Consider the following 17,216-nt stretch of genomic DNA (forward strand, 5'->3'; position numbering starts at 1 on the left):
GCAACTGAGGGCAGAGGTGGTACCCAAGAGAAGCCCCATGATTTGCATTGCAGGTTAAAATTAGCTCACCTGGAGAAACAATCACCAGAAAGAGAGGAAGTGTCTGGAGACTGACCCCATCAGTTTGTATTTTGATAGTACTGTACTATTAGAAAAATAAAATGCAAAGAAATATGTACCTATCATTAGAAATACCACTTTTTCCTTTTTATGCAGATTTTCTTTTCACTGAGTTGAATATATTTCCATTTCTTATATCAAGGTATTCATACAAAGTTTAACAACTGGTCTTATCTGATACTTGTACAAATTTTCAATGTATAGAACATGGTAAATAACAAATAGTATTGAGCATTTCTTTTTTTTTTTTTTGGCTGCACCATGCAGCTTGCAGGATCTTAGTTCCCCAACCAGGGATTGAACCCAGGCCACAGCAGTGGAAGCACCAAGTCCTAACCACTGGTCCTCCAGGGAATTCCCTTGAACATTTCTTAAACACCTATTAGAGGCCAGACACTGTGCTAAGAGCTTCATGTATTCTATTTCTAATTCTCACAAGATCCCTCTGAAGTACATAATATTATCTGCCTTTTCTAGATGAAGAAACCAAGGCTTAGAATGTAGATAACCTGGATAGAGCCACAAAGCTGGCAGGTGGCAGAGCCTGGATTCAGGTCCGCCTAAGTCCTTTCTACTGTGCAAGGCTACAGAGCATTCTAAACATTACCTTTAGTCATGGCTGCCTCACATCAGAACTTCCAGAAACAGACACTAAAAGAATAGTAGGTGCTTTTTCTCCTGAAACACCTATGAGGGCAGGCGATAATCTTTGGGTCATGTCAGTTAATTCTATTAATATGTATAGGAAACCAAGAGAGTGGGAAGCTGGAACAATTGCTGGAGCTGGTGGTTCAGGAAATGATGCTGGATTGTAAGGTTCTAACCGCTATGCGCATTTTGTCAATGGTTTGGGTCAGGGTGGAGACTTAGAAATACTGGTTCTCAATGCAAATTCTCACATTGTTCAACATGAGGTATTGAAGGTAGCTGTTAAGTTTGAAGTGTTACCAGAGAGATGTAATAAATTCACTTATTGTTGATGAGCACTCAGAGTGGAATATTAAAGAAAACCTCCAAGATTTGATGGTGGAGAAAGCCAGGTGGGACCTCAGTGGAAGACAGAGGCACACAATGGGAATGTGGGGGTTCTGGAAAGAAATAAGGGCATTAAATCTGATTCAGAGAAAGGACCCAAGTTACTCTCTGGTTTAACTTTTGGAGGCTAGCTGGGAATTTTATTGGTTTATTTTTATATTCAGGATCATTCCCAGGGATCTATTTGAAAATAAAGCTCTGGAACACATCATGATAGAAATTGATCCAGACCATCCAAAAGTAAGTCATTTAGAATTGCTAATATCTCCCAGGGTCAAAATTTAAATACATTTTTAAAAGCTTAAAATTTGCTTTTTTTTTGTATCAGAGTTTATATTTTTTCAGGGAAGCATAGTTGATCAGTGATGGAATTAATAATTAGATACCTCCTCTTCTGCTAATTTCTTTTTTTAGTTAATTTTTATTGGAATATAGTTGATCTATAATGTTACGTTAGTTTCTGCTGTACAGCAAAGTGAATCAGTTATACATATACATATATCCACCCTTTCTGCCAATTTCATACTTGATTGATTAATAACTTGCCTTTGCAACTTCCTTCTGTTCAATAGGTGATGAAATTCAAGAGATTTTTTTAAAGTATATTTTATGGTAGTCAAAAATAATACAATCCTGAGATCTACATATTTGAACATATATGTTTAAATATCACTTGAGTTTTTATCCAAATACCCAAGTGTTTTTTTTTTCAACTAGTTCTAAGATTCTTTGATTTTTCTGAAGTAAATAAGATTTACTACAAGCTGAGTTCTCCTGAGTCCTAAGCCTGAGTCAGCTCTGACCTAACTCTTGATTATTTGGGAAAGATATTTAACATTAAACAGTTCAGATTATTCATTTACTAACCATCCCCTCCTCTGGAGTTTACGCCCTGGATCAATTAACGTCTGTTTCTGAGAAATCTGAACAAGTCTCCTGCTCTAGCAAATAGAAGCAATTCAGTAATGAGAATCTACTTGCCTAAATTCTGTGAGATGTTGGGGCTTCTTTCTGCAGGAGGTGGAGTGTTGGTGAATGATGGGGAGATGTAATATGTATCAGTCAACAGTGTAACAAGGGAACTCCTGTAAGACCATCAGCTGCCTTTTCAGCAGAAACTCTTCACCTCAGAAGGGAGTGGCATGATATTTTTAAAATGATAAAAGGAAAAAGAATAATCTACTCAAGGCTATCATTCACATTCAAAGAAAAGATCAAGAGTTTTATAGACAAACAAAAGCTGAAAGAAACAGGGTTTACAAGAAATGTTAAAGGGACTTCACTAAGTGGAAAAGAAAAGGCCACAACTAGAAATATGAAAATTACAAAAGGAAAAAAATCTCATTGGTAAAGGCAAATATACAGTAAAGATAGCACATCAACCACTTATAAAGCTAGTAGGAAGTTTAAAAGACAAAAGTAGTAAAATCATCTATATCAACAATAAGTAGTTAAGAGATGCACGAAATGAAAGATGTAAACTATGATGTCCAAAACAAACTTGGGGGCTTCCCTGGTGGTGCAGTGGTTGAGAGTCCGCCTGCCAGTGCAGGGGACACGGGTTCATGCCCCAGTCTGGGAAGATCCCACATGCCGCGGAGCGGCTGGGCCCATGAGCCATGGCCGCTGAGCCTGCGCGTCCGGAGCCTGTGCTCCGCAACGGGAGAGGCCACAACAGTGAGAGGCCCGCGTACCGCAAAAAAAAAAAAAAAAAACTTGGGGGGAGTAAAATGCATTCAAACTTAAGAGATTAGGAACTTAATCAAATATGTATAAAGACTGCTGTATATACACCTCATGGTAACCACAAACCAAAAATTTATAATAGATACACACACACAAAAAGAATAAAAATCCAAACAAAACACTAAAGATAGTCATCAAATCACAAGGAGAGAGAGCAAAAGAAGAAAAAAGTAACAAATTGGTTTAAGATGGCAGACTAAGCACATGTTTCAGTTTTCCTCTCCTACCCAAATTACAAGAAATAAATGATTTTTAATCTATAATATCCTTGGAAAAAAAAAAGGAATGGTCTTGGTGGATCAGCAGTTAATAGTCCCTAAAAATCCAAAGGCAGACATGACCAGATTGAATGAGGAACATGCATAAGATGGCTACTGTAAAAGATGGAGCAGCATTATATCTTTATGAAACGTGTGTCCCAGAAATTAAAAGATATAATAATATTAACACCATTCTCTTTAACAATATGAGAAAAGGACTCAAGAACAAGACAAGATGGCTACATATCCTTGCTACTGAAATAAAGAAGTAAAAGATACAAGAATAGGAATGAATGGAAATAAAACTGTTAGTATTTCCAGATGACATGATAGTCTACCTAGAAAACCTAAAAGATTCAACCAACAAACTTAAAACCAAGAAGACAGTTTAATACATGATCAGGTAAAATAACATCATATATAAAGCTACTGCTTTCTTCAGCACCAGCAATAACCAATTAGAATTATTCCATTTTGTATTTTTTCTTTTTCAATGAAAAAAATATTACAGATAACAGTTGAGACCCCTTGTGAACCTCTTCCCCATTTCATTCAACCCTCTCCACCTCAGAGGTAACCACTATCTTGCATTTGGGGTTTTTGATTCCCATGCATGCTTTTTATATTTTACTGTGTGTGTGTGTATGTACAAGTGCCCTTGAATACATAGTATTGAAATTATTTCCAAATATAAAGTATATGGTATTATTTTACACATTGAAAAGTTGTATACAAATGGTATTAGATTATGTATATCATTCTGCAACTTGCTTTTGCCCATTAATATCTTTAGACTCATCCATGTTGATATTTACATGTGTTTAGGGCATTCTTTCTCATTATCTGAAGTCAACACGGATGTATACTTTTTGAAATCTATTTTTTCTCTCATTTCCAGAAATACATATGGAAACTTAAAAATGTACCTCAAAGGACATATGGGTTAATGCAATGGGCTGAATGTGTTCCCCCACAATTCATATGTTGGAATCCTAACCCCCAGTGTGATGGTATTAGGAGGTGGGGCCTTTGGGATGTAATTAAGGTGGAACTCTCATGAATAGGATTAGTGCCCTTACACAAGGGATTCCAGAGAGCGCTCTCTCCTGCTGTCTACAATGTGAGGATACAGGGAGAAGACGGAAGTCCATGACCCAGAACAGGGCCCTTACTAGAGCCCAACCATGTTGGCACCCTGATCTTGGACTTTCAGCCTCTAGAACTATAAGAAATAAGTTTTTGTGGTTTATAAACCACCCAGCCAAAATGGAACTTTATTATAGCAGCTTGAACTAAGACAATTAAATACAGACTTCACAAAACAGCTTGGAAAAAACTGGAAATAACCTCAATGTCCATCAATAGGAAGAAAGTTAAATAAGTTACAGTATAGCCATAGTATGGGAAAATAACTTAGTAGTTCTATATGTACTGACATGAAAAGATTTCCAAGACATAATAGAAAATATAATCCCTTTAATGTTAAAAATTAAAATTGTATGTTTTTAATCACAAATACATAAATGTATTTTAGAAAAACAGAAAGACTGATAATGTTGAGTACCATGGGGTAAGTGAATGGGTTTGAGGGAGATGAAGGTAGATTTCTGCTTCTACCGTCTATTGTTAGAATTTCTTTAATGAGAAGTTCTTATATTGTGTTTTATTAGTGGATAAACTAATGACATATAGATAGAAAAATGTTAGACCAAAAAAAAAAAAAAAGCAGTCAATAAGAATGACCAAAGGACCAACTCCCAAGGCATACAATGTAGCAAGAGCTGGCTATATTATAGGACTTTTAAATAGTTTTAATAGGCATTCTTATGGCCTAAGGTGGTAATTGAAGTTTCCATTTTAAAATACAGGAAAGCAAGACAAACAGTTGTAATGAACATACTTACTGATAGATCTCAAAGTTTTCAATCGGAGAACACAACCACGAAAATTCAAGCACAGCACATTTAGACGCCACCTTTGCAAAGCAGACACTATGTGTTTATCTGTGATTATATTTTTTATTGCGGAAAAATCAATCTGAAAAGGATAAACAAAAACATTAAGAAATGAGAGAGATCTTTTGCATGTAAAACTTTAAAAATATTTTTAAAGCATCAAAGAACTAAAATTTCTTCATCTCACCACTCTTTTTTTTTTTTTTTTTTTTGGTTTGGGTTTTTTGTGGTCATTCCCAGGTTTAATTACAAATAGATTTTTTTTCATGGTCATTCCTAGGTTTAATTAAAAACAGATTCCAAATGTCCAGTCCAGGTTGACAGCTGGGAGGGCAGGGGTCTCACATCCACCCCTCAACAGAGTCAACTGTCTTAGAGTGGCCTGGATGCCCCCCTATAATTCCAGATGAGCCCCAAGGCTTCCCCCTTCTTCAGTGTCAGTGAACCCTCCTGGGTTCATCATTAATGTGTGCCTGCTTCTTTTTTCATGAGCACAAACTATACATTGAGTCCTTGACTATGGGAAAGACAATTTAGAGTGTGTGGTCTGTAATGGCCTTTTCGTAACTCATAATTTGGAGGGGATAGTTCTAGAGAAAAGGAAAGATGACCTGAGTGTACCTGGCTGATAATATGTAAAATTGAAGAGCACAGAGGTTTAGTGAGCTCCGAATGGCCAGGGCTGGTTGATAAACAATTACATAGTATTTTTTAAATTGAAGTATAGTTGATAACAATAACATAGTATTAATACTGTCTTTCAGCTAAAAGGTTAAGTATATGAACATTCACTTTCTCATTGCCTTCTGAACAAAACTATTCTTTGTGCTAAAATGTTTGTTATAGTTGCGCCACATTTGAGCACTCACAAATAAAGGAAAAAATAACTGCAAATGAAGGACAACGCATAACTGAGGAAAGAGAAATTTGCTGAACATAAAGCAGCTTAACTTCCTATCCTGGCTTTGTTCTTCACTGCCATATGCTCATATTTTCTTCCTCTTTACCCAGTGAAGTCTTGGCAGAAGAGCTGGCTTTTTCTTCTAGTTTTCTGCAAGACTTGTCCTGATTTTAATATTGTACATATTCTTTCTCTTCCAGGTCATTTGGATTTATTTATTTTTCTTCTTTATGGGTTTTCCAAAGGAAAAGGTAACACCGAATCTGTCACATAAGTAAGAGATTTATTACTTTAAATCAGTGCTTCTTAGTGTGGTCCTGGGACCAGCAGCGTCAGCATCACCCAGGAACTTGTTGGAAATGCAAATTCTCAAGCCCGACCCCAGACCTACTAAGTCAGAAACTCTGGGAGGGGGCAACCATCAATCTGTCTTAACAATCCCTTCAGATGACTCTAATGCATTCTAAAGCTTAAGAATCACTGCCTTCAACTAAAAATACATCTACAACAGGAATACTAAATTTGGTAGCTAAGAGGGGTTCACTAAGACAGAAGCACATTTTCTTATTGCCGTTGCTGCATAAGGTGAGAGTAGCGCAGTATAGCCAAGAATGGGGTGGTGTTCTGATGAGATGTAAAGGTTCTGAGTTGACTTACGGAGCTAGAGTCCCTGTACCTTGTCAACTCCTCTTAGTTTTTTGTCAAAGTTTCTGCAGAATGGCCCCGACCACCTATTCATAGATCAGTCTGAGCACATGATATCATTTGTCCTCCAATCAATAGCAGTTAAGGAGGGGTGGTGAAGCCAGCTATTTACTGGACTTAGGCAACAAGGAAAATGTTACTACTCCAACATTTGTTGATGGCATAAATGATCACAGTTGTTAAGATTAAATCAATCAACCAAGAAAAAGAAAAGAAAGGTCATCAGGGATAACACATGCTTATTTTCTGTTGTTGGCTAAGACCTACCACCCAATGTCTCTTTGGAATGAAAAATATACGCTTGTTCTAGTTTATGAGAATAGTACAAAAATAGTGCAATGACAAGAACAGTACAGAGGCATGAGCCTAGGAGTCTGCATTAGAAACTTCCTGAGTGTGTGTGTGTACATGTGCATGCAAATACACTAAGAATTATCAAATAAGCTTTGCTTACATGTTATATATTTTAGCCCTATTTCATGCTCAGTAATTTTTTTTCCTTTACTCCATATTTTGTGCTACTTTGTTGTATTTTTTGAGCCAACAATAATAGCTAATATTTATTGAGTGCTGCCTACATGCCAGGCTCTACAGTAAGCACCTTGCTTGCATTTTCTCAATATATCTCTGGAGCTCCTTGAGTAAGGCAATGTTAAGCCTAACTCAGATATAATGGAGCTTTGTTTCAATCCAAAAATAATATTCAATTTATTTCTACTATTTAAATTAGAAAATACTCATATTGAATCTCTTCAAATAACATTTTTTTATCTTGTCCTTCAGTCTTGTGCCTGGACAAAAGAGAAACAAATGCATCTACTTTTTGTGGCCCCATGTTGTGGAGCAGGGAAGAAGGTATTCCCCATTACAGGTGGCTTTATAGCAGTCTCTTCTCCTTTGAGAACTAGAATAAAGACATAGCTTCAGGTCGTGTCTACTTACACCATTCCACAATGAGCTCATTTGTGTCATCAACAACCAGGAGCGATTAACTTGACCACATATTACCACATCTCTTAAACTGAGGTAGGAGAAAATCTAAACACAAAGAAAAACATTCACGATTTTGAAAAAATATGTGAATTTTAATCTAACTCTTTACCATTTTGTGTGAGTGTGTGTGTGTGTGTGTGTGTATGTATAATGGTAATGTAATCCGTATATTGTAGCAGGGGTTTATGTGCTTGAATTTTATCTGAAGGTAGGAATTTTATCTAGAGTTCTAGAACTTATCTGATGCTGCCTTTGATATAATGTGATCAAATTGATAGCTGCAGAAGGATGGTGAGGAAGATAGGTAGATTTATTTTATTTTCTGAGTGAAAGTGGTATTCTGCTAGAAAGTGAATAATTTCCCTAAATAGTAGCTGGTGCTACATAGAAGGCATTCAATAATTATTTGCTGAACTGGATTCTTTTTAAAGTTATAGGATTCCTGGGAAAGATCAATAAACCCACTTTGGCTTCTATTTCTAGAATACTGGTAGACTAGAAAATCTGGAAATCCTCTTGATACAAAACATCAGTAAATGCTAAAACAAACATTTTAAAAAATATTTCCTTTTTAAATTTTTTAAAATTTCAGCTTTATTGAGGTATATTGACATAAAATTGTAAGATATTTAAAGTGTACATCATAGTGAGTTGATTTATGTATACATTGTAAAAGGATTCCCCCATCTAGTTAAATTAAACATATCCAACATCTCACATACTTATCTTTATTTATTTATTTTTATGAGAACATTTAAGTTCTACTCTGTTAGCAAATTTCAATTATACAACACAGTGTTATCAACCATAGTCATTATTTAGATTACTTTTAATCTAAAGTGTATTAGATTATTTATCTCCGTGTATTACTTTAGATTCTCAGACCTTATTCATCTTATAGCTGAAAGTTTATACCCTTTTTCCAAACTCCCTATTTCCCCTACCCCATAACCCCTAATAATCACTTTTCTACTCTCTAAAGCAAACATTTGTTTTTAAAAAATAACTGAGTTTTCAAGAAAGTAAGGAAAATACCCAAGGCCCCAGTCTTTGTAAACCCAGACGCACACTAAGATATCCATGCCATAGTTGCTTGGGATGGGAGAACGGTGGAGGTGGTTGCTGCTTTTCATAACAAATAGGTTCAGATTTTACTGGCCATGCAGGGACAGAAAAAGTTACCAGGCTTATACAAAGCTGGAGGTCATAACTGAGTCAGAGAAAGAAAGAGAAGGAGACAGAGAAAGGGAGAGAGACAGAGAAATCCAGGATTATAAAAAAGAGAGATGTAAGAACAAAACAAAAAACTGCTATTGACAAGAGAAAAACTAAAGTACCTAGCCTGGGATGAAAAAAATTTCCCAAAGAATTTGTAACCAAAGACCACTTATTGTGTGCATTGGAATTTGACTTTTAATTATTTGTGGGATCTAACGTGAATTTATTACCTTTGTAATTGTATTTGATACATTAACATGAAAAGAGTTTCTAACTTGGTAGTAACTATGGGGCATTTGGCAGAAATAAATACCCTCTTTCTAAAGAAACACACCCTCAAACCTGGCCTTGTAGAATTCCTACAGATTAAGCCACAAAAAAATGAGCTCTCAATAAAAATTACAAAACACAGGAAGGAAAAAAAGTCCAATAAGAGTCAACAACAGAAAAACAATAACTTCATGAATAAAATTGTCAGTAATCATGAAAACATTAAGGTGATGAAGACAAAAAAATTCTTGAGAAAAGCTGTTGTTGAAAAAGGATTGGGCAGATTTATAAAGAAACCAAATAAAATTCATGGCAGTTAAAAACATAATGATTGAAACTAAAAACTCAACAGATGAGTTAAATAGCAGAAGAAACCCAGCTAATACAAGAAATAGCAAACTGGATTATGTATAATGAAATTACACAGGATAAAGCACAGAGAGATAAAGAGATGGAGAATATAAAGGAGGTTAAGAGACACATTATATAACATAAAAAGGTCCAATATTCTATATATCTTTATAGAATTTCCAGAAGGAAGGAACAGAGCGAATGGAATCAAAGCAAACTCAAAAATATTACAGATAAAAATGCTTTAGAAGTGATGAAAAGCAACAATTCTCAGATTTAAGAAGCACAAGAAATCCCAACAGGATAATCAAGATACCATGGGTTTGTAGTGAAATTGCAAAAGGCCATAAGCAAAGGAAAACCTTAAATGCAACCAGAGACAGATTACCTACTAAAGAATGTCACTTAGCAGTCGTAGAAAGCATAGTCAGCAGAAAATACTTACCAATCTCAGATACCACATGCAAGTAAATTACAACTCAAGGATGAGTATTAAGTAAAGACACTCTATGACAAAGACTGAGAGAGTTTGCCTCCAATAGACCCATCACAAAACAACTTCTAAAGGACACTGAAATCAGAGGAAAGGAGTGAGATGAAATAGTAACGATGGGCAAAGAAATTTAATAAGCATAAGGGTAAACCCAGCAACCTTATAAAAACATATAAGAGGGCTTCCCTGGTGGCACAGTGGTTAAGAGTCCGCCTGCCGATGCAGGGGACACGGGTTCGTGCCCCGGTCCGGGAGGATCCCACATGCCGCAGAGCGGCTGGGCCTGTGAGCCATGGCTACTGAGTCTGCACGTCTGGAGCCTGTGCTCCACAATGGGAGAGGCCACAACAGTGAGAGGCCCACGTACCACAAAAAAAAAAAAAAAAAAAAAAAAATATATATAAGGATGATGACACATGGGAGTACAAAAACAAGGGACAAAACCCCTAGAATATATTCATATTCTAAGACTGGAGAAAGTAATCAGAGTTAAAATGTTCTAAATTCCATTAATTAGGAAGAAAGTATAGCTATTAATTTACTTTAGGCTTTATTAAGGTAAATGCACATGTCAAAAATATTTAAGAGAAGCCACCGAAATAGTGGAAATAGAATGGATATCTTCTAACACATGAAAATGGGGACAAGGTGGTAGCTTTTAAAATTCAATAAATAAAGGCAGGAAAGGGCAAAACAGAAGCACATAAAAGAGAATAAATAGTATAAAATAAGATGAGAAAAATGAATCTAAGTATATCTAATAATAATAAATTTAACAAAATTCACTGCTTGGAAGACAAAGATTATCCCTAATAATGCTTTTGCTTTAAAGTTTTCCCCTCTGATATCAATATAGCTATCAAATTTCCTTTCAGTTGTGTTCATCTTGTTCAGTATTGTATTTTAGGTGGATTTTTAAAATTTATCTGATAAAGAGGGTCACTACATTATAATTAAAGAAAACAATTCAAATAATTTACTAAAGATATATAACAATTCTAAATGAAAGTATCCAGTAGTATAGCTGCAAAGATACAAGGAAAAATTGACAGATCCACAATCATGATGAAAGATTATATCAGAACTCTCAATTGTTGATAAATCAGTGTGAGGAAATAAAAATCTTTCCTAGATTCCTCAATGCTCCTGTAAAAAGCTCTAGCCTCTGGAGACAGAAATCTATACGATAAAAAGGTAATGTTTTGTCTTCACTTCCTCTATAAACATTTTACTTTCCACATACTGTGGAGATTAGATCTGTAGCTTTCTGTCTAGTTAATTTCTCCGATCTAAAAGGATAATAAAACTTCTCTTTTCTCCCCAAGAAGGTCAAATGTGTATAATCTGGCCTAGTTCCCTAGGTCAAGCTCCCAAGATGTCAGGAAGATCCCTAATAATTTACATTCAAGGAGATATGTGTTGCAGGACCTGGGAGACATCTATAGATCATAAAAGCTAGAGACACTGGTGCTTATCTGGCCCTTGGAGAGATGTATTTACAAGGAGTCTTACCTCCCTCTTTTACTTACAAGGACCCTTGTGATTACATTGGATCCACCCAGATAAACAAGGATAATATCACCATCTCAAGATCTTTAACTTGAGTCTGCAAAGACTTTTGCCATGTATTCACAGGTTCTGAGGATTGGGGTGGGGGTGGGGGGTGGGTAGCACGGGGGACTATTATTCTGCCTATCAAACTATGTAAGGAAATGATAAACACTAAATTTAAGAGAGCAGTTACTTTTTTTTTTTTTTAAGATCTTTATTGGAGTATAATTGCTTTACAATGTTGTGTTCGTTTCTGCTGTATCACAAAGTGAGTCAGCTATACATATACATATATCCCCATATCTCCTCCCCTCCCCATCCCACCCCTCTAGGTGGTCATAAAGCACCGAGCTGATCTCCCTGTGCTATGTGGCTGCTTCCCACTAGCTATCTATTTTACATTTGGTAGTGTATATATGTCCATGCCACTCTCTCACTTCATCCCAGCTTACCCTTCCCCCTCCCTGTGTCCTCAAGTCCATTCTCTACATCTGTGTCTTTATTCCTGTCCTGCACCTATGTTCTTCAGAACCATTTTTTTTTTTAGATTCCATATATACATGTTGGCATGCAGTATTTGTTTTTCTCTTTCTGACTTACTCTGTATGACAGACTCTAGGTCCATCCACCTCACTACAAATAACTCAATTTCATTTCTTTTTATGGCTGAGTAATATTACATCGTATATATGTGCCACATCTTCTTTATCCATTCTTCTGTTGATGGACACTTAGATTACTTCCATGTCCTGGCTATCGTAAATAGAGCTGCAATGAACATTGTGGTACATGACTCTTATTGAATTATGGTCTTCTCAGGGTATATGCCCAGTAGTGGGATTGCTAGGTCATATGGTAGTTCTATTTTTAGTTTTTTAAGGAACCTCCATACTGTTCTCCATAGTGGCTGTATCAATTTACATTCCCACCAACAGTGCAAGAGCGTTCCCTTTTCTCCACACCCTTTCCAGCATTTACTGTTTGTAGATTTTTTGATGATGGCCATTCTGACCATTGTGAGGTGATACCTCATTGTAGTTTTGATTTGCATTTCTCTGATGATTAGTGATGTTGTGCATCCTTTCATGTGTTTGTTGGCAATCTGTATATCTTCTTTGGAGAAATGTCTATTTAGGTCTTCTGCCCATTTTTGGATTGGGTTTTTTGTTTTTTTGATATGGAGCTGCATGAGCTGCTGCTGCTTGTATATTTTGGAGATGAATCCTTTGTCAGTTGCTTCGTTTGCAAATATTTTCTCCCATTCTGAGGGTTGTCTTTTTGTCTTGTTTATGGTTTCCTTTGTTGTGCAAAAGCTTTGAAGTTTCATTAGGTCCCATCTGTTTATTTTTGTTTTTGTTTCCATTGCTCTAGGAGGTGGGTCACGAAAGATCTTGGTGTGATTTATGTCATAGAGTGTTCTGCCTGTGTTTTCCTCTAAGAGTTTTATAGTGTCTGGCCTTACATTTAGGTCTTTAATCCATTTTGAGTTTATTTTTGTGTATGGTGTGTAAGAGAGCAGTTACTTCTGAGAGAGGGGGAAAAATGCAGTTAGAGAGGCTTTAATTGTATTTGTTAAGTTTTATTTCTTAAACTGAGTAGTGATTACACATGTTCATTACATTATATTTCTTTTCATGCCTAAAATATCTTATTTTAAAAACCTCACTTTTGAATAAAGTACCCAGGAATAAATTTAACTAAGGAGGTGGAAGACTAGTACACTGAAATTTCTTTCTTTACTGAAAGAAATTAAAGAAGACCTAAATAAATGGAAAAATATCCCAAGTTAATAGATTGGAAGACATAACAACAATAACAATAAAATAAATTTAATTAGACCTTGAAATCTGCCTATGAGTAAACACCAAAAACAAACAAACAAACCCACAGGCTCAAAGAGTTTACAAGACTATTCTATCAAATATCCAAGGAATAGGTAATACTAACACGCATAATATTAAGATGTCAGTACTACCCAAAGTGATCTACAAATTCAGTATAATCCCTATCAAAATGCCAGTGGTCCTTTTTTTTTTCCAGAAACACAGAAAAGCCAATCCTCAAATTCATATGGAATTGCAAGGGGCCCCAAGTAGCTAAAACAATTTTGAAAAAGAAAATCAAATTCCCAATTTTGAAACTTATTGCAAAGCTACAGTAATCAAAACTGCATTGTACTGGCATAAGGAGAGGTAAATAGACTGTTGCAGTAGAATTAAGAGCATAAAAATAAACCAGTACATCTATGGTCAATTGATTTTTGCAAGGATGCCAAGAACATTCAATGTGTCAGGAACAGTCTCTTCAACAAACAGTGCTGGGACAACTGGATATCAAAATGCAGAAGAATAAATTTTGGACCTCCTACCTCACATCATACACAAGATTTACTCAAAATGGATCAATAACCTAAATATAAGGCTAAAATCTATAAAACTCTTAGAAGAGAATATAGGGGTAAATCTCCATGACCTTGGGCTTGGCAATGGACTCTTAGATATGACAACAAAAGCATGAGCAATAAAGGAAAAAATAAGTTAGGATTCATCAAAGTTTAAAACTTCTGTGCATCAAATGACTTTATCAGAAAGTAAAAACTCTACCTTTTGTCTGTATGTGCTGCAAAGGGAAAAAATGTGCCACAAATTGTCAGTCATTGAAATGGCCTAGAAGTACTGGAAGGGTATTATGGTCAATCAGATGGCCTGAAAAGTGTACCTGTACAGTTTTGCACATATACTATACTTGAGGAAGTATTATAATAGACAGGGTTTATGCCCAGGGGTAAAAGCAACCTAGAAAAGAGAAGTAGCAGCACAGAATAGCAGTAAAAGTGTAGAGCCAAATTTCTGAGACACTAAGCAATGTGAGAACAAGTGACTTGTGTAAGAGTTGGGTAAGAACAGCTTGGAGTAAGAGGGGGCCAGAAAACAAAGCCCTAAGGGTAGCGAACTGTAATAGAACTAATGAAGACATAAAGTCACTGAAGAGAGCACCTCTGAGTCTCGTCAACACACAAGGAAATGGACACACCACTGCTCAGGGTGGATTGAGCCTTTATTCCAGAGTCACTGCTACTCCTTGGAAGGTTACTGTCTTAGTTTCCCAAGGCTGCTGTAACAAATTATCACAAACTCTGTGGCTTAAAACAACAGAAAAGGGTACAAGTCTGAAATCACAGTGTTGGCAGGGCCATCCTCCCTCTGAAGGCTCTAGAGGTGGCTGCCTCCTTGCCTCGTTCTAGCTTCTGCTGTTTGCTGGCATTCCTTGGCATTCCTTGGCTCGTAGCTACATCACTCCCATCTTTTTCACATGGCCTTCTTCCCTCCTGTGTGTTTCTGTGTATCTGGATCTCCCTCTCCTTTCTTTTATGAAGAAACCAGTCATTAGATTTAAGACCCACCCTAATCCAGTGTGATGTTATCTTAGTTAATTACATCTATTTTCAAACAAGGTCACATTCTGAGGCTCTGGTTGGACATGAATTTTGGAGTGATACTACTCATTTCAATTACCTAACTTCCCTGAGTCCATTTCCATATCTGCAAAATGAGGGTCTTTGATGAGCAAATCTCCCATAGCCTCTTCCATACTGAAAATTTTATGATTACTGTTGTGATTCATGGCCAGATAGTTAAAACTAGACTTCTAATTGTATTGCCATCGTGTGATCTTTAATGTTAAGTTTAAAAGGTTGATTTTTCCCATATCATGTAATTAAATTACTTTTAAATGAGAAATCTAACAGTATTATTTATAACCAAAAGAAAGTCCATTTCTAACTGGATTGTACCCATCATCCAGGTGCAAATTCTTGCATAAATGGAGACAGACTTTTATATGAAAGGCATTCCTGCATTCTTGTCTACCTAGTAGAAAAACAAGGGGCTAATAGAAAAAGACCATATAATGCCATTTCCGATATGTGGTGTTAATTTATTCACTAGTTCATTTAACACTTATTGTTAAGCACCTGCTCTATGACAGTCATACCTCACTAATCCTATAGAACATTACCCAGAAATATTTAAGAGGCAGGTTTTCCACATCTCAGTGTGGAATAAATTTTTGTAAAGAATTTAAGTGCAATTACCATAAACTTACACTTTCTCCTAGGGAGTCATGCCATTGTTGTGCAATACATATTGAGAGTTCTAAAACATTCATATGCGTTTATACTTGGAAAAACGGAAAATAACTCCACAAGGAACAGGGGCTGTTGCCAACATGGAAACCTGGGAAGAACATCAGGGCAGGTGAGTGTGGATTTCTAATTCAATTCCATAGAAAATTATTGTGTGGTTATTCTATGCAAGGGATTCTAACAACAACAGCAAAAAAAAAAAAAAAAAAAAAAAAAAACTGACAAGATGTGACAGAGAATAAAAAGTGAAGTTTTAAGAAAACTTAATACCATGAAACTATATATAAGTATCAAGTATGAGGCTATTCAGTCTTCCTATTTAATATGTATCAGTCAGTACCCACTATGTGCCAGGTGGAGTTGGGATCTTTAGGAGAAGAAAGAACATCTAGTGGTCGTGAAAACATAGTGAGGTGAGCTAGAGAAATGAGAGCCCATATCACAAGGGAATTGGAGGGATGTAACAAAGAAGACAAAATAGGAGAGAAGAACCTTGCACCCCTAGTAGGGGGAGAACAAAAGAAAAAGAATTCACAAGTTCAAGGAAGCCTGCTTTGCCCCTAAGAACTCAAACAACAGGTGCTGGTGGTATATGATCCCAGCTAAGGAATATGGCAGCAGCTGGAAGAAGAGTCTACCTAGAGTCTGAGACCTTTCAAGTTCAAGGAAGCCTGCTTTGCCCCTAAGAACTCAAACAACAGGTGCTGGTGGTATATGATCCCAGCTAAGGAATATGGCAGCAGCTGGAAGAAGAGTCTACCTAGAGTCTGAGACCTTTCACACTTAATGCCCACTCCTCACTCCTCCTGACTCATGTGGTAATGAATGACACTTGCAAGAGACCAGGAATGGTTCTTGGGATGGGTAGACTATGAAATGCTGACAGTAAGCTGAAGCACCAGATGTACAATAGATATTTTCATTTTGACCTCAAATGATAGAACTAGGATCCCTGGGGGGAAATCAATCGCTGACAGATTTCAGCTTTATGTAAGGAAAGTCCTCTAGGCTAGTCCCTTCTAGCACAAAGACTCTATGATTTTAGGATTTTGTAATTCTCTGCTCTCCCAAGCAAGCAAGTTCCAGAAGAAAAGAATGTATAATGGTCATGGTGAGAATTAAATATATTCTCTAACCCTCTGTGGTGTTCGATTGGTATTGGAACACATATCAGCACATGTGTTCCACATAAGAGCAGGGAGAAGGATCAAGGAAGAGCTGAAGTGAAGTGGGCTGACTAGGAAGGCTGTCTGCTCACTGACTGTGATAGAACATTGAGTGTGTTACCGAGGAGATACTGACTTGGGTAGAGGAGCCTGTTGGAAAAGATGAACTTTAAGTTCCTCCTAGACAAAGATCCTATTATTCTAAGATTTTGTAATTCCTTGCTTTCCAAGACAAGCCAGCTCTTAAAAAAAAAAAAACTTCATGAGAATTAAATCTATTCTCTAGTAACACCAGCACTCCCTACTTA

At 36.4% G+C, this 17,216-nt stretch overlaps 1 protein-coding gene across 1 annotated transcript in view; it reads right to left on the bottom strand.

The window, feature by feature from the left end:
- FBXL13 (F-box and leucine rich repeat protein 13) overlaps window positions 1-17,216 on the bottom strand; it is a gene marked incomplete at both ends in the record, with an annotated part of 183,443 nt that overhangs the window by 111,831 nt on the left and 54,396 nt on the right. Inside the window, 2 exon segments of the mRNA XM_079711473.1 lie at window positions 5,066-5,198; window positions 7,665-7,760. Of these exon segments, the coding sequence (XP_079567599.1) occupies window positions 5,066-5,198; window positions 7,665-7,760 (229 nt within the window).

The sequence above is a fragment of the Hyperoodon ampullatus genome (genome assembly GCF_949752795.1).
Source record: "Hyperoodon ampullatus genome assembly, chromosome: 9".
Classification (NCBI taxonomy): domain Eukaryota; kingdom Metazoa; phylum Chordata; class Mammalia; order Artiodactyla; family Ziphiidae; genus Hyperoodon; species Hyperoodon ampullatus.